Consider the following 27,253-nt stretch of genomic DNA (forward strand, 5'->3'; position numbering starts at 1 on the left):
CCCCACAAACCTCTCACCTCTCGGGTGGAGATGTCAGTCTTTCTCCTGCTGCTGACTGACATGTTCTCCATCTTGACGGTTGTAATTTCAGAGGAGACACCGTTTTTTTCTGCAGACTTTCTAGAAACCATTAAAACCAGAGAGGTTTAAATATTGGTGACGTGAAACCCTGTGAGGAGCAATGGCGCAGTGGATAATACTTCTGTTTTCTTTCTACGGAGCTCTGCACGGACAAGGTAACGACAGCACGACTCTAACTTTCTTTGGGGCTTTTTATACGGTTGTCGTACTTTGAATAGCCTTTAATTATGTGATTTACTTAAGCAGTTCAGCTTTATTTCTTTCCCATGGACTGTTTTCAGTCTTTCTGATGAAATCTGTGCTCGGAGGCAGTCCTCCTATGTCTTTTGTACTTTGCTCCACGCTTCTGCTATTTCCTCTCTCATCATTGCATCCCTGCAGAATTTCAGCCTCCTACTATAGAAGAGTGCTGTCAGGATGGGAGGGACCGGGCCCTGGGAGGACAAGACTGTACAATCCTCCCCCTCATCTCCTCTTCCCACACCTGCAGGTAAGAAACACCTGGTTTCTCAAACCAGCTTGGTCCTGCACTAACATATGTCCAAGGGTGTGGGGAATCAGTAGAGGTCAGAATATATCATAGTGAGGAATTCTCAAAACCAAAGAGGGAAATAGATCCATCTTTTAGGAGAAGGTTTGCAGTGGTGTTTTTTCAAAGCAGGAAACGCCCCGAGGGTTACAAGCTCCAAATCCTCCCCACAGGCCTCACCCATCCATCCTGCTACAGTGGAGGTTTACTGCTTAGTAACTACACAGTAAGGCCAGGCGTTAAATGCCCCCCTGGAGCATTTTTAACACTAAAGGGCCTCGTTTGGCTGTAAGACCATAGAGGTAGTGATTGATGAAATAGAAGAACACCTGGTCAACACATGGAGGTCACTTAAGGGAGTGTTTGTCAAGGAAAGACTGGGAGACACTGGGAGGATACGTGGTCATTACAAATGAAGCCTGTTTAAAGCTTCTGTGAGGATTTTTAGCTCCTATTGAAATGGATTGAAATTGATGCTGTGTAATTTTAGTACAAAAGCAAAATAGGCCATAATTTGCAATACTGCAAATATCTATAACCATTTTTGATTTATGCGTAGCTTTAGCTGTATGCTTCGGCTCATTGTCTTGCTGGAGCATAAATCTTCTCCCAAGCCAGCTGAATAAGATTGTCCTCTAGGGTTTTCTGTTATTTTGCTGCATTGATTTTACCCATTACCTTTTCAAGCCTTCCAGGACCGGCTGCTGAGAAGCATCCCCACAGCATGATGCTGCCACCACCGTGCCTCACAGTGGGGATGGTGTGTTTGGCATCTTTTCTGATGGCCTAAAAGCTCCATTTTGGTCTCATCTGACCAAAGAACTTTCATCCGCTTGACCATGGAGTCTCCCACATGCCTTTTGGTGAACTCTAGTCCAGATTTAATCTGAGTTTTCTCTTTGCCACTCTCCCATAAAGCTCTGACTGGTGAGGAACCCGGCCAACAGTTGTTGTCTGCAGAGTCTCTCCCATCTCAGCTGCTGAAGCTTGGAACTCCTTCAGAGTAGTCATAGGTGTCTTGGTGGTCTTTCTCACTAGTCTCCTTCTTGCACGCTCACTCAGTTTGTGAGGACGACCTGATCTAGGCGGATTTACAAATGTGACATATTCCTTCCATCTCTTGATGATGGATTTAACTGGGGATGTTCAGAGCCTTGGATTTTTTTAAATCTCTCTCCTGACTTAAACTTTTAGCTTACCTTTTCTCTGAATTGAAGTGTTCTTATGCCTTCATGGTGTAATGGTAGCCAGGAACACTGATAAACCAGTGACTGGACCTTGTCAAAAAAGCAAAAAAAACAAAAAAAAACTTTCCTTTGAAAGTATTGTACACGTGCAACATGTTGCAACACAAATTCTCCCCCAGCCAGCTAACAGACCTCCAGCATAACCTGTAAGCATTTCTTCATTTGCACAGTTTCTGTTCTTTTAGGGGTTTCATGTTAAACGTTTGAGCGTCTTTGCAGGATTGCCCAGGAGCAGTGCTGTGCAGCGGCAGTAGAACACAAGCTCTGTGACAATGGCATCAAAATGGCACAGGGACAAGGGGCCTGTGAGAGGCCATTCTTCCAAGGAGACCCTTGGGAAACCAAGATCTCAAAGGTGAAATTATTTAAATATTTTAAGCATTTATAAATCTCTTTTAACAGGCATATAAAATTCACTTTGTGCTTTGTGAATCAATAAAAGGGGGATTCTTTCCTGTATCACATCACATTTCACCCTCTCTGTTTCCTATCAGACGTGCTGTGACTGCTGCGCTCTCGGTCTAATGCTGGCCAGCCGTGGCTCGAGCTGTGAGCTCAGGGGTTTGTTGCTGGGGAGACAGTGTGCACACACAACCAAAACTTGCTGTGGCAAAAACACAACAGAGGACATCAAACCAAGTGTTGAAGGTAAGAGAACCAACAGTCTTGTTCTTTCAGTTTGATAAGCCCCACTGTGTCCTATCACGAGGGAATGACTAGTGAGTGTCTCTGACGCTAACGACAATCACAATGCTTGGCCGTTTGACACATTAGCTCAGATAAGACTAAAACAGGGTGTTCTTTTTTTACTCCACATTGTTTCATCATTGTTAAAACCCAAATCACCCACAGTATCACTTCACCTACTTCAGTTTAGTCTCACGTGTGCGTAGCTAGTAGCCGCCTGAAGCTGCAAGCCTTAAAAAGAAAAGCAGAGCTACAGCACAGCTTTATGACTCCTAATTTCTCTAGTTTAATCTTGAGTCCCAGAGGAGGGAAGACTCTCAAATTACCCACAATACCACTTAACTTAAGACATTTCTGCCAATTAATTGAGCCTCAAAAACAAATTAGGAGCTGTCTAGTTTAGTCTAGTTTTTGTCATGGAAAAAAATGCTATCAACAAACATTTTTAGTCATAGTTGACAAGCTTAACACTGCAAAGTTGACATCTCAACTCCTTGACAGTGCACTTTTCTACACTTTAATCTTGAGCTCTTTGATCACAGACCCAGGTGACATCACATGAGGCGGGTTATCAGCTCCCACACACTGTCAACCTTAATAAAGTTACCAGAATTAAAAAAAATTTGAGGCAAATGATTGCTTCAGTTTTTGAGTTGATGAACCTAAACAGCCAGTTGTTCAGATGACTAAAACTTGTCACTTACATGATATGCATACATATTAATTACACTGAAATTCAAAGCCTTCATTAGTTAGCACAAATATTTCCCAAGTTTTTCATTTGCATGTCCCAAGAAGTAAGTTAACAGAACTTTAACCCTTAGAGCTGGCGTGGTACGGATCCGTGCTGCAGGTACACTCCTTTGTAAATGGCTCGGTAACTTTTGAACCGTAAGTTGTAGGCACTAGCTTGTTTTTTCCTATGAAAGCTCTCTGTTGTGCCTTTCTGATTATGTTCTCCATGCATTAATAGCTTTAACAGAACATTTTCTAGTGAGCCCTGAACTTGGCTGACTTTCTGGGGTCTCCGAGGACGGTGTTGTCGTATACAACAAGAAGTGACAAGCTCATTAAAACGTTAATAACATCTGAACCATAAGTCAAAGACACTTAGTCTTTTCTCCTCTGAAAGCTGGTCTTTTTGTCGTTCATTTGCTACCCCTAAATGTCTCTTTAGCCCAAAAGGAGGCCGTTCTAATGAGTCAGGTATTTTGGTGACTTTTCAGGGTCTTTAAAGATTAAATCCAAGTCATTAGATCTGATGATAAGTGTATTTTTTATCCATTTCTAATCATTCACTTCAGCTTTCTGCCATGGGCATCGCCATATTGTTTACCCACAATGCACTGTGGGAAGGGCTGTCGACTAATGGCAAGCTGTTGCATCTCTACTGCTTTGAGGAAAGGCACAAGTGACTAACTGCAAAACAGTGCATGGAGTTTTTTTGTATAAATGTAGATATTTTGATAAACGTTAGTCACAGAATGTTTATTTTTTTCACTGTTTTGTCTCCAAGAGATGGAGAACAAGTCTGTGCAAAAAAGGCTTAGCCACTATTTTTTACTCTGTGTTATCAGTAAAAATCTTTAGGTTTCAATTCCAGTTAGATTTTGTCCTTTGACTTTAGAGTGCTTTAACTTTTTCTAAAATTCCAGTGACATTACTGTAGTAGATATATTATTAAAGCCCAGGTAGTCCTGAAAAAAAGGATGCATAGAGCTTTCTTGTGCACCACAGGGCTGATGTTTTATAAGCTTTTTAAGACAAAAAGTTCAAGTTTATAAAACTTAAAACCATGTAATCCAAAACTTTAGAATACTGAGACAAATGATTGCCTAGTTTTCCCTTATTTCCATCACATATTTGAATGTTGAACGTTTATGTCACTTAAGAGGCCAACTTAAGGCGGCAGTTACTGAAAGATGCACTCTGAACCAGAGGGTCCTCATTTATCATGTTCAGTATACCATCCACATATCAACAGGTGGGACTTCTCTAACTGAGTCAGTAACTTCACTCATGGTGCAAAAGTGTCTTATGCTAAAATGCATTTCAGATTAAGGAATGATTGCCCAACAGTTTGAACACAGGTTACTTCAAGTGATTGAGTACTAAAAAATGCATCCTGTCATTTCAGGAAAATAGTACTGAAAAAGCTGTTTTGGATTTTGATGTAACCGCAACTCTTATTTTGAAACAACCTCCAACTGCTCAGTCTTAGCGAAGGGCCCAGAAGTACTCTTCTACAGAGTTCAGCTACTTATCCTTATCATGTTAAAGTTGCTCTTCATGGTCAGTTCTTCTCTAAGGTCAGCCACACACTACAGTTTTAAACCCGATTTGAGCCGGGGTATGCCTCCCCCAAAGATTGTGGGGCGTATCCTGAGTGGAGCCTCGTTGCAAACAATAATTTGTCTGAATAATCCTCAAGTGTGTGGTGTCAGTTTGTTTGTTTTACTGCTCCAAATCATGTCCTCCAAGACCCCAAATCATAAATATAAAATATGTTTAACATGACTATTCTAGGTCGTAGTATCCACAATAACCAATCAGCGCAAGCAGATGAGGTAGCCTTACTTTCACCACTCACAACCATAAACACAACTGTAGCTTCATTCTAGACTGGATTTCATTCCGAGTCTCAGCCGAGTCTGGCTGAGTCAACTAGTGCAGTGCTTCTCAACTGGTGGGCTGGGACCCAAAAGTGGGTCGTAAGGCAGTTTTCAGTAGGTCGTAACTAGGTGTCTAAAAAAATGATGGCAAAAGTCCTGAAGTCCTTATTGGACATGCATCGATACCTTTTATTTTACCCCGTTTTACTGTGAAATTGAGTAAATGTAAATGTTTAATCAATATTTTAACTATTTTATCTTGTCTTCTGGCAATTATTGGCAGAATTATTATTATTTTGAAATCATTTCACAAGTTCTCTAAAAAATTGGTAAAATTGGCACATAATGATGGGGATAAAAGGATTTAAAATTAATCAGTTTTGTCCTTTTTCTTTTTTATATCAGGTGTTTTGGTCCATTTATGCTCCAAACTGCAACATATTCAACATAATGAAAATGTCCTCATGTCTGTGGTCTCCCATGGTTTTAAAATCATTTTAGGTTTGAAAATCGTCTAGGGTATGGCCGGCCTTACTCAGTCAGTAACTTCACTCATGGTGCAAAAGTGTCTAATGCCTGAAGGCATTCTGAAAAACTATGAAGATGAAGGGATGGTTGTCAAATCATTTGAGCTCAATGACAAAAAATACTCAGAATGACTGAGTACTGTTTACTTAAAACCAAATGTGTTCTATCAATATAGAGCTTGAATAGCTGTTTTTGATTTTCTTAGTTAACGAAACTAAAACAAATGTAAAAACCTTCTCCAGTTTGGTCTCACAGTTTAGTTAAATGCTTGTAATCTCTTTTTTTTACAATGTTTTTTAAATCTTTACACAAATCATATGACCTTTAGAAGTGGTTCTTGTGATTTTACCAGCTCTCAGAGTATTTGTTTGTTTCGGTTTTAAAATAGTCAAGCTCCTCACTAAAACAGGCTGTGTTACAAGGACAAAGAGAACAACACTGTTCCCATAAACTGTCAGAGAAATGTCCTTGGTGCAGCAGCTGGGGAGCAGATTTCTGCCAGAGACAGACAGAAAAGAGATCATGAGTGTACTCACAAGGCTAATCTCTAGACACCTTGCCAAATGGTTCCTCAGGGCCAAATGGTGTTTTCAACTGTAGCTTTTGTCACCTCACTCGCTGAAAAAGAACAACAGAAGCCTCACAAACACAAGCTGCAAAAACATTATTTGCATGAAAGCAAACTAGAGTCTTGCCTGTTCGAGGGAAGGCCGAGGATATAAGTAGGATGATAGAAGAGATTTCAAAAGTTGTTCTGTGTGACGATGCTGAAAGTATTTTCTTTTATTGACTCTTTTTCTTCCACAGCGCCAGTGACAGAGAAGCCTGAGGCCAATGTGACTGCCAAACCTCCAAACACCTGTACAGGTGACACCTTCCTTTCTTCTGTTAATAGTGATGATATGGGGCCTTAAATGATAGCCTGTCATATGATTCTGCGATCAAGGACAAACACAGTGCAGTTTTATATCCTAATATGTCTCTGCTCTTTCTAGACTCACGTTGCTCCCAGTTGTGTGTCGGTAACGGTACATGTGCATGTCATGGTGGTTATCAGCTGCAGCAGGATGGAGTGACCTGTGAGGGTAAGCACTGAAAGCATAGATTTTCTATACAGTATGTATATTTATAATTAACGCCTTTCCCATCCAGTCAACTTTCCATGAATATTCTTTGATATAGCCTCTGAGAACAAAGCCAGCAGTCTTCCCCATGATTGTGGTTGTGTGTACTGAACCAGAGTGAGAAAATGAAGGCTCAGGAAACCTTTTCATGTTGGACTTTCCCACAATATTGTAACATTTTGAGGTAGTGGATTTTCATGAGCTGTAAGCCATGGAGATTAAATTAAAGAAAACCCTTGAAATGTTTCACATTGAGATGAGTCTAGAATTTATAGAAATGTATTTTTCTGAAGTAAATCACAGAAGAAAAATGAACTTTTACATGATGTACTACTTTTTTGAGATGCACCTGCCTATTACCTGGGAGGTACTTTTTGGTTTGTGTGGATTCTGGTGCCCCTCTGTGGACTTTTTATCTCTGTATGACCATGTAAGTTGTTTTTTAACAAAAGTATCTTATCCTTCACATCTAAATTAATGATTTGTGAAAATCTCCTCATGATTGCTGTTAATAGCTTGGTCTGACACCTACCCTGCTGTAGCTGTTAAGCCATTGATGATTAAAATATATGAAATGATACTTGCATTGATTTTTCTTTAAAAAGCACAAAAGCACTGAAGCTTTCATAAATGCATAGAGCTTTAAAGGTCACCTATTTTACCCCTTTAAGACAAGTTTATTTTGGTCCAAGAGGTCCCCAAAACATGCCTGTGAAGTTTGTTGTTGACAAAACAGTCCAGTATTGGTTTTTTGCATGTCTACAAACTCCTAAGTCCTGCTTAGAATGAGCAGTTTTTGTGTCTGTGGCTTTAAATGTTAATGAGCTGTCTGACTCCGCCCCTCCCATGGCTCTCCTGATCCTCCTCTGAGCTGCCAGCTCAGAGGAGGATCAGGAGAGGAGAGTGGAACTTTCTTCCAAGTGGGGAGGGCCAACTGAACCTGGGCGGGGCTAAATCCCCACATGACATCATGAGGAGAAAATCTGAGAACGGCTTGTTTCAGCACACATTTTCTAAAAGTTGGACAAGGGGGGTGGCCGGTGATTTTTCTAATTCTTGGGGGGATTGTGGACAGGCCAGGGGCACATATTTTTGTAAATGCCTGAATTTTTTTTTTTTTTTTGCATGTGACCTTTTAGTTGTTCGGTCTCTTCTCAGATATTAATGAGTGTCTGACTGATGGTCACAACTGCGTGTACGGCCAAGTTTGCATCAACACAGAGGGCTCCTTTCGCTGTCAGAGGGAAACTGGCTGTGGGACCGGGTATGAACTCACAGACAACAACAACTGCCAAGGTAAGGAGCCAGCGGCACTGCTGAAAATACAGGAATATCTAAGAAAGATGGCTGTCATTGGAATTATAAATACTTTGACTGTTTGTGTGTTCCAGACATAGATGAGTGTGCTTTGGGGACCCACAACTGTGGGAGAGGCTTTCTCTGCATCAACACTGCCGGCTCGTTTCGCTGCAGGCCCAAGGAGAGTTGTGGAGACGGTTTCATTCAGGATGCTGCAGGCAGCTGTATCGGTGAGTTCAGTATCAAAATTACTCCACAGGTAGAAGATGAGATGGCTTTCTTAATGGGTTTTCTTATTAGATATAAACGAGTGTGTGGCCCATACCACACCATGCCTGCCTGGACAGACGTGCATCAACACAGTGGGCTCCTACACTTGTCGCAGGAACGTAGTGACCTGTGGGCGGGGCTATCATCAATCTGAGGACGGCACACGTTGTGAAGGTAAAAACTGTCACACATGTAAGCTGTCCATCTTCCTGTTTTTAAAGAAGAAATCCTTTTAGGTCACATTAATTTCTCATTCTCAGACATATCGAACTAAAATTTCTCTCGTCTGTGTTGCAGATGTGGATGAGTGCCGTACAGGAAACGTGTGCGTCGGCCATGGCTGTGTAAACTTTGTGGGCTCATTCCGCTGTGAATGCAAACTTGGCTTCATCTTCAACAGTCTCACCAAACTGTGTGAAGGTACAGAACAAATATAATGCTATTATTTTTCTGTTAAACTCAAGCCACTGGGGGTCTCTCCTTTGGCCCCACCCACTCAAATCTAAGAAAAACTAAGCCAAAAAATAAAACTTCAATTTTAATCATTTTCATTCACAAAATAGGCCTAGATATGCTTGTTCTTAACAAAAGGGGTTATTATGGACACTCCAGAAAAAAGGAGCCTCTTTTAAAAATTGAGAATTTCTTCATTTCTTGAAAATTAACAGTCATAAATTTACTTCAGTTTTTTAAAATTAAAAGTCGAAAATCTAACCACTATTTTCAGTTTGGTTTATTGTACATTTTTTACTTTACACTTTTATAAATACACTCCTGATCAAAATTTTAAGACCAGTTGAAAAATTGCTAGAATTTACATTTTTCACTGTTGGATCTTAAGAAGGGTCTAAGTAGAGCTTCAAAATGCAAAAAGAAGAAATAGGAGTGAGACGAGTGGTGAAGATGGCTTCACGAAGGGCATCCACTGTCTGGAACTGATGTCCATTTTTGTAAACTTCCCTTGCCATCCATCCCCAAACGTTTTCAGTTGGATTTAGATGAGGGGAACATGCAGGATGGTCCAAAAGAGTGACGTTCTTCTCCTGGAAGAAGTCCTTTGTCAGGCAGTCATTGTGAACTGCAACGTTGAACTGTTCTTGTTGAAAAACCCAGTCATTACCACGCAGACGAGGGCCCTCAGTCATGAGGGATGCCCGCTGCAACATCTCCACATAGCCAGCCGCTGTTTGACGCCCCTGCGCAACCTGAAGCTCCATTGTTCCACTGAAGGAAAAAGCAGCCCAGATCATGATGGCACCCCCTCCACTGTGCCGCGTAGAAAACATCTCAGTGGGATCTCCTTGTCATGCCAGTAACGTTGGAAGCCATCAGGACCATCAAGGTGACATTTTTTTCTCATCAGAGAATAAAACTTTCTTCCGCCTTTCAGTGTCCCATATTTGGTACTCCTTTGGAAAGTTCAAACAGGCGATTTAGTGGCGTTGAAGGAGATGAGGACTTTGAAGACATTTGTTGTTTTTTGAGCCCTTCCCTCACAGATGCCGTCTGATGGTTATCGGGCTGCAGTCGGCACCACTTACGGCCTCAATTTGGGTCGAGGATCTTCACGTGCCTTGACAGACAGCCAATCGGATCCCCTGGCTCAGTGCCGGTGGTATATTTTTGGGTCTACCACTTGACTGTTTTGTTCCATAACCCTCAGGATCTTTTAAGAAATTCAAATGACTTTGCCATCAGGAGGTCATGACAGTGAGAATACCTGACAGAAAATCACATTGAATCCACATTTTTGCGCAGATTTTGGCTTTTAAAGGCTGTGGTCTTAAACTTTTGATCAGCTGATGAGTAGCCTATTTCTGTTTCATTGTTGTTTTCAATAAATTGCTTACTCAAATTTTTTTTTGTCTCACTCCCATTTCTTATTTTTGCAATTTGAAGCTCTACTTAGAACCTTCTTAAGATCCAACAGTGCAAAATGCGACTTCTTGCAATATTTCAACTGTTCTTTAAATTTTGATCAGGAGTGTATGTGACCTTTGACATTAATTGTCAGAATCTGTGTGGTATTGGACAGACCTGTGGGGTTGGACCGTGGGGCTCTGGTCCCAAAAATGTCAAAATTCCAAAATGTTTGACTTTTCTGCCCGGGAATAAACAGGCCCTCTTTATTTAAAAAGAAATCTTTTAGGGTGGTCTTAATAAGCTGTCATACATTGTGTTTCTAAGTCTTATTTTGAAAAATTAATAAGGAAGTAATTTTGACAACATCAGAGCTTCTACACCACAAGTTTTATGAAAATATTTTAAGAAATGACAACTTATACAATAGTATTAGTCTTTAAATAAAACACCAGGAAAAATGTTATTAAATGAGTTACAGAGGAAGACATGATGTTTACTTGATTGTTCAGTTCATATCTACCTTCATTTTGAAATGAAGCAACGTTTGGTTCTCTGTGTAATTCTGATGTTCGTTTGATTGCCTGTCTTCTTTTGTAGATATTAATGAATGCAGACATTATCCTGGGCGGCTGTGTGCTCACAAATGTGAGAATACAGAGGGGTCCTATATGTGCAGCTGCACCTCTGGATTCAAACTGTCCCAGGATGGCAGAAACTGTGAAGGTGACGTTTTTGTTATTAGTAATAACCTATTAAGATGAATGCTACAACTGTATAACAATATATAAACTCACTATATGGACAAAAGTATTTGGCCACACCTGTTTATCATTGAATTCAGCCGTTTCAATCAGACCTTTTGCCACAGGTGTATTAAAAAACATGTATTAGCCATGCAGTCTCCATTTGCAAACATCTGTGATTCTAAACAGGTCGTTCTGAAGAGCTCAGTGACTTTAGGCATGGTACCTTGATGGATGCTACCTTTGCTTATGACTATTCAGGAAATTTAATCTCTGCTGGATATTCTACAGTTCACTGTAAGTGATAGTATTAGAAAGTGGAAAAGTTTAGGAACAACAGCAACTCAGCTATGAAGCAGAAGACCACATAAAATCCCAGAGTGGGGTCAGCAACTGCAGAGTCCAACATCAGTGCCTGACCTCATAAATGCTCTACAGAATGAATGGGCAGAAACACTCCAAAATCTTGTGGAAAGCCTTCCACGAAGAGTGGAGGCTGTTACAGCTGCAAAAGGGGTGGCCAAATACTTTTGTCCATATAGTATACAAATGAAAATGCTTTAAAAAAATCACTATAAATATGAGTTGTACATATGTATAAATGCTGACAGATGTCAACGAGTGTGAGGCCAACCCTTGCAGCCAGGAGTGTGCCAATGTCTACGGCTCCTACCAGTGCTACTGTCGCCGTGGTTACCAGCTGAGTGACATAGATGGGATAACATGTGAAGGTATTGTTCATGATTCTCAGCGCTGGAAACGTAGATTTTAGTGAAATCTCACTGAGACAGAGAGGACTGACATTTTTTCTCTGTTTCTGTCAGATATTGATGAGTGTGCTCTGCCTACTGGAGGTCATGTCTGCTCCTACCGCTGCTCTAACGCTCCAGGAAGTTTCTACTGCACCTGCCCACTGACAGGCTACACACTAGCCCACAATGGACGCACATGCCAAGGTCAGTCTTTTGTTATAGAGCTACCTATTTGCATTACTCTTCTGATTCCTTTCCAAAGGGAGCTGTGCATCTAGACCAAGGGTGTCAAACTCAAGGCCCGGGGGCCAACTCCGGCCCGTGGTACAGTTATATCCGGCCCTCAATATCATATCATATTTTTATTATAACAGGCCCACCAGTATGAGCTCTGCAGATTTCCGCCAGTGTAAAAATGAAAATTTATCCTTGATAATTAAAAATATCCTTGTTAAGTCAGAAAAATCAGAAAACATAATAGGTAAAAATATTTAGATATTAAGAATGTGGAAAAGAAATTAATTTGTGTTTTTATTTCATAAATTCAATTTTGCATCTCATGATTACACCTTAAACTCATATTTTTGATTTTTTATTTCATATTTTGACTTTTTGGATTTATACTTTTAAATGTTAATTCATAATTTGAACTCTAAAACTCATGATTTCAAATTTTATCTTATTTTTCTTACCTTAAAACTCATGAATTTGATCCCATATTTTGACCTTTAGAATTAAATATTTCATATTTTGACTTTTATCACCAATTATAGCCTTTCAGATTCATAATCTAAAATTTGATCACATATTTTGACCATTTTAATTCATGACTTCGAATTTTATCTCACATTTAGACCTTTAAAACTCAGTATTTCATAAGTTACATTTTGAATTCATGATTTTGACTTTTTGTTTCATATTTTGACCTTTCAGATAATCAATTTTACATTTTAATTTATATTTTCACATTTTAAACTCTTAACCTTGACTTTTAATCCCTTTTTTTTTAAACTTTTTACACTCATAAATGAAAAATGTATCTCATATTTTGTCCTTTAAATTCATAATTTTGCTTTTTCTAACAAATTTAAACTTTTTAAACTGATGATTTCAAATTTTATTTAATATTTTTATCTTTTAGAGTCAAAATTTTAAATATGAATTTATATTTTGATATTTTGAACTCCTAACCTTGAATTTTAATCCTTTATTTTGAGCCTTTAGAACCATAATTTAACAATTTATCTCATATTTATACCTTTAACTCAGATTTTTTTTCAGATTCGATCTCATATTTTGACCTTTAATATGTAAGTTTTTATATTTTGACCTATTTTTTTACTTTCTATCTCATATATTTGCCTTTTGAAAGCATAATTTTGACTTTTAATCTCAGATTTTGAGCCTTTAAACTGATCATTTGAATGTTTTTAATTACAACATCATGTATCATCAGTGCTTAGTGTTTTTTTCCCATAATTCATTTGTGGTGACAATGAGGTTTACGGTTTAATGTTGAACTTGTTAGGCTCTCAGGTAAGGCCTACACTCAGAATCGGGCCCCTGCTGTGACTGAGTTTGACACCACTGATTGAGAATATTGTTGAATATTTGATTGTTGAAGCTTTCCTTGCTCTTATTTTTTTCAGATATTGATGAATGCGCAGTGGGGAGCCATACTTGCTCCGTCTCTGAAAGCTGCTTCAACATCCAGGGAGGATTTCGCTGCCTGTCCTTTGCATGTCCTGCAAACTTCCGGCAAGCAGCAAGAGGGTAAGTGTTCATGGTTACTTGGCTTTAAAGTGCAATGAAAGGGTGGATTTTCTCTAGCTGAGCATGATGCATCTCACTTACTTGCATTTTAGTCTGTACTTCTTTCTTGTTTTGCAATCTTTTCTAACTCTGTGATTTATTTATTTTTTATTTTTGCTTTTTATGAACATCTGTCAGCAGTTTTTGCCATCCTCTTTCTTTCTCAAATGTCCATCTGTTGTTCCTCCTCTTTGTTTGCACCCTCTTTTTTCATGCTACTGCTGCTTTGATGGTTTGCCCTCCTTCTATGAGCCTTTCGTTTTTTTGTCCTTCCAGCCGTTGCGAGCGCGTAACTTGCGAGTTCACGCAGGATCCTGCGTCGTGTTATTTGCTCCCACTGAGAATCTCCTTCTACAACATAAGCTTCCCCATCAACACCCCCGTACCTGCTAACGTTTTCCGGATGGGACCCTCTAATTCTGTGCCGGGAGACAAAATTCTGCTCAACATAGTCTCTGGAGATGAAGAAGGATACTTTATGGTGCAGCAGCAGACGCACGGAGGAGAGATCTCACTGCGCCACCCTTTATCTCAGCCTCGGGACTTCTCTCTGACTGTTGAGATGAGGCTGATTCGCTACGGGACGTCACATCTGTACATGGCCAAAATTGCTGTGTTTGTGACACCTGAACAGATCATCCGGCCCTCAAGAACTTTTCCATATTAGAAGTTTAAGGTATAGGAAAAATTAGCTCAGTTGCTAGAGGGGGCACCCTTATACAGAGGCTACAGTCCTAGATCTGAATCTTCCCCCCACTTCTACCTCATATTTCCTGTCTGTCTTTAGCTTTTCCATCCAATAAAGGCAAAAAGCCCCCCCAAAAAATCTTCAAAAAATACAGGCCAAAGGAAAAGTTTGGAAAGTTTCAATTCCGTTTTGGTTTTGTACTAACCACTCATGGATATTTGGTAGTTCTCAAATTCACATGATAATTAGAGCAGTGCTTCTCAGCTGGTCTAGCATCAGGACCCACAGTCAGCTCCTTTATGGAAAATTGTGATCCAGACTTCTTTTTAAATGTTAAACAAATGTTTTCAATGAGGTTGGAATTGAGATGAGACACAAGATGTGAAAGGGACAGATAAATGGAGATATACTTCAAAGTAAAAGCACGTCAAACTGTGCATTCAGGAGGTATTCAGAACCCCTTCACTTTTTTCAATTTCCTTATGTTGCTACACTCAGAAACCAATCATAAAAATGTTAAAACAGAATTTTAGAAATGTTTTCAAATATATTAAGAATTAAAAAGTGGAAAATCCCATTTACATAAGTATTCAGACCCTTTGCAACAACACTTGGCTTCCAAGTGGAGTCTTTGAAAACTTGAAGCAAGTTTTCTCGGTTTTGTGCTGAGGGGAAGCTTCCATTTAGCCACTCTCATAAAGTCCAGATCAGTGGAGGGCTGCAGTGATGGTTGTCCTTCTAGATTTGTGTCCCATCTCCACACAGGATCTCTACAGCTCAGTCAGAGTGACCATCAGGTTCTTGGTCACCTCTCCTACTGAGGCCCTTCTCCCCTGATTGCTCAGTTAGTCCAGGTGACCAGCTCTCAGAAGAGTCCTGGTTGTGCCAGACTTCTTCCATGTGGCCGCTGTGCTCTTGGGAACCTCCAGTGCAGCAGAAATGTTTTTGTAGCCTTCCCCAGATCTGTACCTGTTAACAATCCTGCCTCTGAGCGCTGCAGCTCCTTAGACCTCATGGCTTGCAAAATTTTTAACAGTCTGTGTTGTCATGATGGGGTACTGAGAGTAGATTAATGAGAATAAAGATGAAGTTAAATGACTGTAGCATCAGGCTGCAACAGAAGAGACTGAAAAAGTGAAGGGGGTCTGAATGCACTGTAGAATTTTTGACTTTTCAGCCCACTTTTGGGTTCCAACTAAGATTTTAGATGCTCATGATATACTCTTTGATAGGAAACATTCCAACTTAAAGTAAAATGATGGAACAACAGTCTACATTAAGATTTTTTTTTTTTTTTTTTTTTTTTTTTTTACAAATAGCATACTTTATTAGAACAATTGCTGATGTTTACGGTAACGTGCAAAAGTTCAAGGCTATCATCAGCTTTACTGTTTTAGAAATGGAATTCATTACACTATCGGCATGACAATTATCCAAAACAAAAAAAAGCCCGCTTCAATCTGAAAAGGAACGCTAGAAGTTCTGAAAGAGACTTGGCGTAAAATACCAGAAGATTACTCAAGAAAACTTCAAGATGTCACCCATAAAGATTTCAAAATGTGCTGAGTGCAAACAGAGGCCACACTGAATAATGACTTTTTCCTGAAAGTTGTGCACACATTTGCTGTAGTTTTTGTTGTATCTTGAAAAAAGAATGATTAACAAAAAAAGAACAGTAAGAAAACTGTCACCACTCTAAGTCTGTATGCTCAAATTTAAACCACATTCATTAGTTTTTGAAGCTCAGGTTCACTCAGACTTAAAACAATGCATTTGCTATGAAACCACTGTGCCTCCCCAAGAAACAGTCTAACACTAACCTCTTAAAAGTAAAAAAGCTTTTTAGAGATGTGTTAACTGATTTTATTACATTCTGACTGAGCCAAGATAGCTGTTATAGTCTTAGAGCTAATCCAAGCTGGTTTAGTGTCCATATTTCACCTCAACATGAACTCTTGGCAGTTACGTAATCTACAAGTAAGTAAATTAGTATTTGTTAGATTATTTCTTTGTTGTAAGGATGCTTCTTGGCATTAATCTTCTACTCTTGGAAAGCCTGTTTATTTCCCTTTGAAATGGTGCCCCATTTGTAAGGATCGTGCATTTGTGGGATGAGGAGCAGAGCTGAGTATGTGGGTCATTCCACCATTGACTCTTGTTGTTGGATTGGATAATTGAAGTCTGAAGAAACAAGATGTATTGGCAGTTTTATCATCATTTAATAAACAGGAAGGATGCTGGTCACCAGCCTGGTCACACATTGCTGTGGGATGGCACCCCAATCTTCATCCAGCCAGTGTGGTTGCATTGGTCTCTCCGGCACGCCCAAACTGATCCCACAAGTGTTCAATTAGTTTGAGGTCAGGACTGCTGGTAGGCTGTTTCATCCTCTCCACTCCCAAATTCTGGAGGTAGTCTCTGATAAACCCCGCTCTCCTCCCCGGAGGATCGGGGGATCCAACCATGCCAATCAGGCCCCTGAATAATAGCAACAGCAGAATCAGCTGTTTGGCATTGGGAGAAAGGATTTGGGAGATTTTTCACTGGCTTAACCCACATACTCAGCTCTGCTGCTCATCCCACAAATGCATGCTCCTTACAAATGTTGCACCATTTAAAAGGGAGGTAAACAGGCTGTCCAACAGCGTAAGATTTATTCCCAGGAAGCATTGTTACAGCAAATAAATAATCTACCAAACACAAATGTATTTACTTTCTGTGCTAGGTTGATATTTTGAGCATTTTTGAGTTGACATTATAAAGTTTAATCAAAGAAAAGGGGACATTGTCAAGAAAATAGTTGTGACTTTACTTTTTGCTCTCCTTTTGTCATATAGCTGAACTAGATATGATTCATTCTTTATACCACTAGATGGAGCTCTTTAGCTGTTGACCATCTTTTAACTCTTATAATAGGGTTGTGCATTAAGATGCACTGATGGCAGCCGTTTTACATGTCTTTCTGCAGCTTCCCTCTCTGCGTACTCTCTGTGTGTTTGAAATAAAATTGTGACAGATAAAAATGGCCTCTCAGTCTTTCTGGTTTCTTCTTTTCAATGGCTTCTGCCACTATTCTCGTGCTTCCTCCACTGCGGTCATTTCTAATGCTGAAACCAATTTTTCCGCTGGTCCGTTCCAAGCGGCCTCAGCATAGGATCAAACAGACTTTGCCTTAGCGGACAGTAAGAAAAATAAGCGTGGAACTTATTTATGGGCACCTGGTGTGCTGCCAGCATGGGGCTCAATTAGTGGTGGAGCAGCATTACGGCTCACAAGATGGATGGTGCTTTTAGTGTTGGTATTGGGTGGTTATCAGTTAATTTGCTGAAAATAATACCAAAAAGCCTTGTAGCTGTATTGGTCAGCTGGGCGAACAGAGCCAGACAAATTTTCCACTGGTGGTTTTTGGGGTTTACTGTAGACGGTGATGATTTAAAATGAAACTGTATGATGTATATGACACTTTCATGCTCCTAAACCCTTGCAGGACTTAACCACCTGCTTTAAAAAAAGAAAAACCTCCTGGTTAATTATTTTAAATTGTTAAAAAAGTGACAGGCTTATTCAGTGTCCTTATTTCTCCTTTGAGAGGCACATTCATGTTAATTTTGATCTATTTCCTTTGTCCTCTGGGATCATATCCATTCATTCATGGTTGACTACCATGCCATTATCCCCTATTGGCATTTTATTAGTGTTGAATACCACACAATCATCTCTGTGGTTTTGGCTGCATGTCTGCTGACAACTTGGACTCACCTGCTCGCTGCTAATTACATGGCTCTGCTCTCTTTGCCATTTTTGAGGTTCTGTCTGAAAACACTGCTGTCTTCATGTTGGGTAACCTCACGAACATTAATTTAGGCTGGGGAATCGGAGGTTTTTTTAAGTAACCAGTTCCTCGGTTAACCATGGAGGTCTATGGGGCTATTCAGGTGTTGCCAGGTTGCAGTAGTCCGTCTTTCATCAGAGCTTTTTCTAATAAATAGTTGTGTACCATTTAGGCTGGAACTGCAAGGAATTTCACTTCATTGTTTTCATTTTTTCATGGCCAAAATGATATGTTTTCTTCTCCATCTTTTCCACCCATTGTTCTTCTCAATTCCAGGCAAGAAGCCTCAGTCAATGTGCGTTGTATTAAAGCCTGCCAACCAAACGACATCGGCTGCAATCTGGACCCCGTCCACCTCATCACCCACACCAGCATCTCTCTGCCCACTTTCAGAGACTTCAGTGAACCAGAAGGTAAGACGAGGTGGAACAGCAGGAAGTCCTTAGAAACGGCTCTTAAAGCCACATCAGCATTTCTGCTGCACTGAAGGTTCCCAAGAGCCTCCAGAATTCTCACATGGAAGAAGTTTGGCACAACCAGGACTCTTCCAAAACCTGGTCGTCCAGCCAAACCGAGCATTCAGGGGAGATGGGTCTTAGTAAGAGAGGAGACCAAGAACCTGATAGCCACTCTGACTGAGCTCCAGAGATCCTGTGTGGAGATGGAACAGAGTCTAGCGGGACAGCCATCACTGCAGTCCTCCACTGACCTGGGCTTTATGCTAGAGTGGCTAGACAGAAGCCTCTCCTCACTGCAAAACAAACGAAAGCCTGCTTGAAGTTTGCAACAAAGCCTCTGAAGGACTCAGACTGTGAGAAACAAGATTCTCTGGTCTGAATATTAAACTGTGATGCGATTCTAAACGCTATGTCTGGAGGAAACCAGACACTGCTCATCACCTGCCCAGCACCATGGTGGTGGCAGCATCATGCTGTGGGGGTGTTACTCAGCAGCAGAACCGGGAGACTGGTCAGGTTTGAGGGAATGTTCCAGACATTCTTGCAAAATCAAAGCTGGCTTCATTCTTTCATAGTCAATATACTATGATTTTTTGACAACAAAAACCTCTTTAATTTCAAAGTGAAAGCAGATTTATGCAAAGAAATATCAATAAAACGAAAATATGTAATGTGAGAAAAAACACTGCATAAATATTTAATACAATCACAGCACTGAGGTTTTGTGGATAGGTCTCAATCAGGCTCAGACATCTTCAGTTTTACTCCATTCCTCTGTGCAAAACTGCTCCAGCTCTGTCAGGTTGCACAGGGGTTGGCCCTTTTCAAGTCGAGCCACAAATTCCTTCTTGGACTGAATCCTAGGCTTTGACTTGGCCACTCCAGAACATTCCCCTTGTTGTCTTAAACCATTTCTGTGTAGCTTTCTCTGTATGCTTCGGCTCGTTGTCTTACTGGAAAATAAATCTTCTCCCAAGCCGTAGTTCTTTGCAGACTGAATAAGATTGTCCTCAAGGATTTTCCTATATTTGCCGCATTCTTTTACCTTCTACCTATACACGCCCTCCAGGGCCAGCTGCCGAGAAGCATCCCCACAGCATGATGCTGCCACCAGTGCTTCGGTGCTTGCTTGGAGTGTTCTTTTGTATTTATGGTGTAATGGTAGCTGGGAATACTGATTAACCAGCGACTAGACCTGTTGAATTAGGTTGGCCACTTTAAAGGGGGTGAATATTTATACATCACACATTTTTATTTGATTGAAATCTCTTTGTAGAAATCTAGAGGCACTGTATGCAATGTTTTTATTAGTAGAGGCCCATCTCATAATAAACCCTGTCCTGATGAATACAGGCTAATTTTATAGACTGAAATAAGAGCCCTGGATATTAATTCAAGTTTTATGGTACAATAACTTCAGTGAGCTTCAATTAATGATTCTTCCCCTCAGGTGGATTGTTAAATCCTGCCTTGAAGATCTGATTTCAAGACCTGCTCCTATCAGCATAATATAAACTTTACACCAATGTTTTTCAACAGAGATTGTTTTCCTGCGGACAGCAGCGGCAGCTAACCCTGTTCCTCCAACCGGTGCCACTGATGTTTTCTTCGACATCCTGACTCAAGATCCCCAGTTCTCTTTTGACGTGCAGAAGCGCTCCCATCAGGGCATGATCATGGGTAAGGAGACAGTCTCACTTTGGATCAGGCGCTCTTGTTTCACTAATATACCAGTGGTTTTCAACTGGTACAGAGTCAGGACCAACCTCCAACTCTCATGAAAAATCACAACCCAAATTCCTGTTTTTTTTTTAACCAATCACATTTGTTTATGGTCAGTTTTGACTGCAGATGGTACAAAACATAACAGAAGAAAGAAACAGGGCTTAACGATCATGCTCAGAAAAAATCTTGCAGACTTTACAATTCTATTCCGCACAAATATTGACAACTCACTGTGAATGGCTCTGTGGCACGGTTGAGAACCACCAGTGCATGCATGTGACTTATCTCTTTCTCAGAATATCATTTCAATCACTTCTACCAATCTTGTGTCACCCATCAGGTGTGGTCCGGCAGGTAAAACCTATTGTTGGCCCCAGGGATCTTGTCCTAGAGGTGGCCATGAACTACGTCAAGTCGGGGATCATTTCTCATCGCAATGTTGTCATCATCCATATCTTCATCTCTGAGTTCTGGTTCTAGCTTTATAGATGAAACAAATAATATATAAGAATATTTTGGCTCCCTTATTGTGTTAGAAACACTGTAAAACACCTCAATGCTGTGTAATAAAAGATAGATATGCTGTATATAAGATAATCAATGGAAAATGTGAATTTGCTACTGTTTAATGGACAGAGGAAAAAAAAGGGGCAGTTTGCAACTCTTTAAAGGTGTTAGTTACAACTTAACTTTGCTTTTCAAACAACATGTACTAATTAAACAAGAATGCAATATCAAGAACAGGTTGGTTCAAGTGTCAGAGTAATCCCAAGAATGTCGGGCTGCAGACCGTAGAGCTCAGACGCCGCCTCTGTCAGAACTGAAGTGCCGTAACTTACTGGAACTGCATATTTCCAATTTTAGATTTTTTTTTTTTTATGAAACTGTTTTTTTAAACAAAGTCTGGCATTTCACTGCAAACGTTACAAACTAAGAAACGTTTTATAGTAAAACAGAATAAAGGTCAGACTTCTAAACGGGGGTTGAATTATGTTTAGGTCTGGCTTAGATCAGATACATGAATAGTGGCTCACTTTCACTTTGTTAGCTTTTGCAAAAGCTTACATAGCTACGCTAGCTACTTAGTAAATGTTACTATGTTAGCCAATGTAGCTAAATTAGCTTTGGCAATGTTGGCTTTAGCAATCTTAGCTAAAGCTAATGTAGCTTTGTTAGTTACGTAGATGAGTAAGCTACATAGCTAATATTAGCTTTGTATGTATAGATATCCATGAGCTTTTTAGCTACTGTTTTAGCTCTGTTAGCAGCTTAGCTCCATTATCTTCATTGAGGTGGCCAGACCTTTGATTTTTTGGATGAGTCCCAGTTTTTAGAGGCCTGTCCCCGGCTTATGTTGTCCCTGGAAACATCTCAGATTTCTACTCTGAATTTAAAAAGAGGTTCTTCTTGTTTCATAGCGAAAGCTTACGTACCTACGTAAGATACATAGATAATATAGCTACATAGCTAACGTTAGCTTGTGAGTATAGATATCAATGAGCTTTGTGAGGTTTCACTCCAGCTTTTTTAGCTACTGACCTGGTTTTCTGGGACAGTCCCAGATTTTAGAGACCTGTACCGGGCTTGTGCCGTCTCTGGGAATTTCTCAGAATTTGAAAAAAAGAGCTTCTTGTTTCATAGCTTAAGCTTACGTAGCACATAATGTAGATACGTAGCTAACATTAGCTTTGTTAATATAGATATCAATGAGCTTTGTGAGCTTTCTTCAGCTTTGTTAGCTACGTCCTTGATTTCCAGGGACAGTCCTGGTTTTTAGAGACCTGTTTCTGGCTTATTCCACCCCTCGAAACGTCTCAGACTTCTCCTCTGCTTTTTCATTTTTGTTAAAAATGAAAAGTGGAATAGCAAGAGTTTCTCCCTATTTTTGAGTCTGGTTTCATCCATCGGATCTGCTTGAAAACAGGAAGTCTAATACAGTTTCATTTTGAAAGTTTGTTCGTGTATTTCTATTCTGTCCTATGCAGTGTCTCAGAGTAATGCAGGAGGAAGTGTCTGAGCGTTACAGTCTGCAGTCTGACCCCTCTTGAGTATTTAGGAAAAAAGAAACCTTCAGTATCTTACATCATTTCAATAAAAGTTTGGTTAAAATGACAGATTTTGTTCATTGCATTTCATACAGGCATTAAATTTAAATGTTTCTTAAATTGATCTCTGCCTGAGCTTAATCTTTGTGTTTACTTTATAAAATAAAATTAACAGGTACTGTATATTTCATGATTTTCAAGTTGGGTTGCATAAGGTACTTGGTGATAGTAAGGCCATTAGCTTACAGTTTTACATTTCAGTGAGCCCTTGGAGAAGCTAGGCTGTACAGCACTACAGATGGGTACAGTTTCTCCATGTAATTTAGTGACTCTCAGATAAAAAATAGGCACAACAAACAATGCTGGCTCGATTGTACACTATATCAACGTTTTTTGAAGTGTTTTATTTCCCCCCACAAAGCCTCCGTGTTTGGCACTTTTATGCAGTACAATCTTCAGCTACATGCTCTTCCATCTCAGTGTATCTGAACAGTTATGTGGGTCTGTGGGCGTCTTCAGAGGAAACAAGAAGTAACTCATCTAAAACGAGTTAATCCAGCTCAGTTTTCCATTTCAACAGCTGACAGGCCTTGATGAAGCAAACACATCGTACCAAATGTAGCATGTCTAATTATCAGCCATTAGAAGAATAAGGGGACAGAATGGATGACAAATTTCCGATCAGCTCTTCTGTCAGGGTCGGTGTAAAATAAATGGCCAATGAGCGGCTGGATCTCAGCAGTAGAGGCAGAAACAGAATATGGTGCAGAGCATCTCTATTTATTCCTAAGAGCTATGTAGATAACGTAGCCCCAGTAGATATCGTTATAATAGATATCCATGAGCTTCATGAACTTAAACTCTGTTTGCTATGTATGGGTTAATGTAGCTAAGTTAGCTTTAGCAATGTGAGCTCTAGCAAATATAGCTAAAGCTAATGTAGCTATGTAAGCTATGCTGATAACGTAGCTACAGAGCCAATGTTAGCTCCCTTGATATAGATTTCCACTAGCTTCATTAGCTTTAGTATTTGTTCTGTTAGCTACATAGCTCCATTATCTACTTTAGAGTGACCAGGCATGACCTTCTTTGGCAAAAAGTAACTCTAGCTATGTAGTTAAGGTTGCTTCGTTAGCCTATGTGGCTAAGGTAGCTTTAGAAAAGTCAGCTTTAGCATACAAAGCTAAAGCTTACATACCTATATAAGCTATGCAGATAAAGTAGTCAAAGTTAGAACTTAAACTCTGTTTGCTACGTAGCTCCATTATCTACATTAGGATGACCAGATGCCCATGATTTTCTCGGACAGTCCCCGTTTGTAGAGACCCATCCCTAGAAATGTCTCCTATTTTTACCACAAATTTAAAAAAGGAGTGTCCTCTTGTATTGTAGCTAAAGCTTAGACTCTTGAACTGGGAGAGTTTGGTTCTCGAGTCTCAGACTATACATCTGTGAATGCTAACGTAGTTAATTGTGTACATGTTTTTCACAGAAATTAGTTAAATCATAGATGCATAGATTTGTGCACAGTGGTTCCCTGTAGCATCATTAACTTTAGCTAAGCTAGCATAGCTATGCTAGCTACATAAGCTCCATAGTTAACATTACTGCATCCACCAATGTAGCAAAGTTAGCTTTAGCAATGTGAGCTCTGGCAAATATAGCTATAACTGATGTAGCTATGCAAGCTATGCAGATAATGTCACTTCATAGCTAATGTTAGCTGTGTTGGTATAGATTTCCACAAGCTTCATCAGCTTTAGTTTTATTTCTGTTAGCTACATAGCCCCATTATCTACTTTACAGTGACCAGGCATGACCAGCTTTAGCAAAAGCTAACATAGTTACTTTAGCTATGTAGGTAACGTAACTATGTTAGCCTATGTAGCTAAGTTAGCTTTAGCATACAAAGCTAAAGCTTACATAGCTATAAAAGCTATGAGATAATGTAGCCAAAGTTAGCTTTGTTAGTAGATATCCATGAGCTTCATGAACTTAATCTCTGTTTGCTACGTAGCTCTGTTAGCTACATTAGGATGACCAGATGCCCATGATTTTCTTGGACAGTCCCCGTTTTAAGAGACCCATCCCCAGACACGTCTACCATTTTTACCACAAATTTAAAAAAGGAGTGTCCTCTTGTTTTGTAGCTAAAGCTTAGACTCTTGAACTGGGAAAGTTTGGTTCTAAAATCCCAGACTATACATCTGTGGATGCTAACATGTGGTTAATTGTGTACATATTTTTAAACAGAAATGAGTTAAATCTTCAACCACAGCAGACTAAACCAGCTGTCTTCTAGTAAGCATAAATGGGGTTTCCAGAATAACAAAATATCTGATAGTATTACATGTTTTTCCTGTAACTCAACTCTTCAGACTCCCCAACATGCCATACCACTTCCAGTTTGTGAGTATATTTCCAGTTATTCCACTCAAGAATGAATAATGGGACTCTTATACTGGGAAAGTTTGGTTCCTCAAATACCTAATCTTAAAGCTGACAAATTGCTTGAGGTGAATGCCTCTTCCCATCCATAATCAACTCTCCTCCGCATCGATTTTGCCTTTCACCACTGCCGTGCTGCGCCTAGCCAGTGAAAACACAAGGGACAAGCATGCGGGGGAAAACTGTGTAATCCTAAATTTGCCACTTTACATGAAAATCCTCGGGGCTTGTGCTGAAGCTGAAGGTTGTTGCAGCTGTAGAAATTGTTACACAACCTCTCTGGATTTAATAAACTGGTGCTCAGACCTTTAAAGATTACTTTGGTTAATGGATTTCAGATGTGAGTGAAGCAGCGGTTTAAAGCCTGGGCAAAGTTTGTATGTCAGATTTTTTCATGTAATATTTGAAGGTAAGTACATTTACACTGGAGAGTGAGCCTTCTGTAATGAATCTAGATGGGATCAGCCAACATGCTTAAATAATAATCTCATGAAAGACTCATGCTGGATAAACATAAACTTTAGCTTTAGACAAGAGATTAAAGCTCCTGTGAGGAGTTTTTAGCTGGTCAGGAATCTTCAATTCCAAAAAAGTTGGTACACTGTGTAAAATGTAAATCAAAACAGATGCGGTGATTTTCAAATCTCATAAACCCATATTTTATTCACAGTAGAAAATAAACAACATATCAGATGAAACTGAGATATTTTACAGTTTGCCAAAAGTATAAACTCATTTTAAATTCAATGGCAACAACCTGTCTCAAAAAAGTTGGGACAAGGCCGCTTTGACGATTGCAAAGCATCTTCTCTCTTTTGACAACAGTCTGTAAACGTCTGGGAAGTGAGGAGACCAGTTGTGGGACTTTTGGAAAAGGAATGTTGTCCCATTCTTGTCTGATGTATCTTAGAGCAGGACTCTACTGTGAAGCCATGCCGTTGTGATGGATGTGGTATGTGGTTTAGCACTGTCTTGCTGAAATAAGGCCTTCCCTGAAAGAGACGTTGTCTGGATGAGGGCATATGTTGCTCTAAAACCTCTCTCTACTGGCTCAGTAGGTAGAGTCAAATGTTTACCTAGTAGGCACATGGCGATGTGTCCTTCGGGAAGACACTTAACCTCAATCTGCTCCCACTGCTTTGTCGGAGGCGTGCAAATAGGTATGGATGTGTATGAATGAGATTAGCTAATACTGTTGACCAATCATGGCAGCAAACGCTGCTGCTAGTGTATGAATGTGGAGTGAATAGAGTAAAAAGGTGTGACCTGTGGTGTAAAAGTAGGAGTCAGACAACAAGCTTAAGTCCATTCACCATTTACCATTGCATTTCCAGCCGTATAAGCTGCCCACATACCATCGGAGATGCAGACTTTAGAACTGTAAGATGAGAACAAGCTGGATGGTCCCTCTCCTCTTTTGTCCGCAGGACAAATTTTGATTAATCTGACCACAGAACAGTTTTTCATGCTACCTTGATCCATTTTAAATGAGCCCGCAGTGTTTCTGGATCCTGCTACATGTTGCTTCTTCTTTGCTTCATTCAGCTTTAACTGTCATTGGTGGATGGCACAGCCAAATGTGTTGACAGGCAATGATTTCTGGAAGTTTCTGAGTCCATGCAGTGATTTCAAGAACAGAATCATGCCTGTTATTAGTGCAGTGCTGCCTTAGGGCCCAAAGAGCACGAGGATCCAAAAAAGACCCCCAGTTTCGTCCCTTGTGCACAGAGATTTCTCCAGATTTCTCCAGATATTATCTGTAAATGGTGGGATAGTCAAAGTTTTACTTTTCAGCACATTTGCTCTGAAATTGATCATAATTTTTAGACCTAGGTTTTTTTTTTGCAAAATGCTCCTTTAATACCCTGTCATGTCACTGACCTGTTGCCACTTAACCTTATTAGTTGCAAAATGTTCCAAAAAGGCATGTGGGAGACCCCAGGGTCAAGCAGAAGAAAGTTCTTTAGTCTGAAGGGACCAAAATGAAGCACAGTGGGGGCAGCATCATGCTGTGGGGCTGCTTCTCAGCAGCCAGCCCTGGAAGGCTTGCAAAGGTAGAGGGTGAAATGAATGCAGCAAAATATAGGCTTTTCACACCTGATCCCCATACAACCTGACAGAGCTTAAGCAGTTTAGCAAAGAATTTGCAGTGTCCAGACATGCAAGCCTGATTGAGACCTATCCAGACAGACTTGGTGCGGTGATTACAGCTAAATGTGGCTCTACTAAATACTGGCTTGAAGGTGGTGAATATTTATGCATAACACATTGCAATTGTTTTACATTACATCTTTCTATTTAATTGAAATTACTTTGTAGACATCTGTTTTCACTTTTATGTTAAGTAGGTGGGTTTTTTTTTGTTAAAAAGCCAAACTATATTGACCATAATTGTTTTATAAAATCAATAAAAGGGTAAGATATCCAAAGGGGTGAATACTTTTTATAGAAACTATAATGTAAGAAAAAAACATTCTCAGAGGGAATTTCTTTATTTTAACCTTGCTATA

The 27,253-nt window shown here is 39.9% G+C and overlaps 1 protein-coding gene across 1 annotated transcript; it reads left to right on the top strand.

Annotated features, from left to right (window-relative positions):
- Positions 1-22,362, top strand: LOC121505743 (fibulin-1-like). Its single transcript, XM_041781292.1, has 17 exons — positions 1-236; positions 463-571; positions 2,077-2,212; positions 2,352-2,505; positions 6,492-6,551; positions 6,680-6,769; positions 7,967-8,104; positions 8,200-8,337; positions 8,408-8,551; positions 8,675-8,797; positions 10,838-10,963; positions 11,595-11,714; positions 11,808-11,939; positions 13,385-13,508; positions 18,344-18,480; positions 20,065-20,205; positions 20,591-22,362. Exons 1-17 carry the CDS (start codon positions 182-184, stop codon positions 20,728-20,730), a joined length of 2,067 nt encoding a protein of 688 aa, XP_041637226.1. The 5' UTR covers positions 1-181; the 3' UTR covers positions 20,731-22,362.
- Positions 22,363-27,253: the final 4,891 nt, after the last annotated feature.

The sequence above is a fragment of the Cheilinus undulatus genome, linkage group 23, assembly GCF_018320785.1.
Source record: "Cheilinus undulatus linkage group 23, ASM1832078v1, whole genome shotgun sequence".
Classification (NCBI taxonomy): domain Eukaryota; kingdom Metazoa; phylum Chordata; class Actinopteri; order Labriformes; family Labridae; genus Cheilinus; species Cheilinus undulatus.

What these genes read in the sequence shown, in the direction of transcription:
- LOC121505743 (XM_041781292.1), top strand. Translation starts at nt 182, where the DNA reads ATGGCGCAGTGGATAATACTTCTGTTTTCTTTCTACGGAGCTCTGCAC. An exon ending in CGGAGCTCTGCACGGACAAG is followed by an intron (nt 237 to 462) that starts GTAACGACAGCA and finishes GCATCCCTGCAG; the next exon opens with AATTTCAGCCTCCTACTATA. An exon ending in GGGAAACCAAGATCTCAAAG is followed by an intron (nt 2,213 to 2,351) that starts GTGAAATTATTT and finishes GTTTCCTATCAG; the next exon opens with ACGTGCTGTGACTGCTGCGC.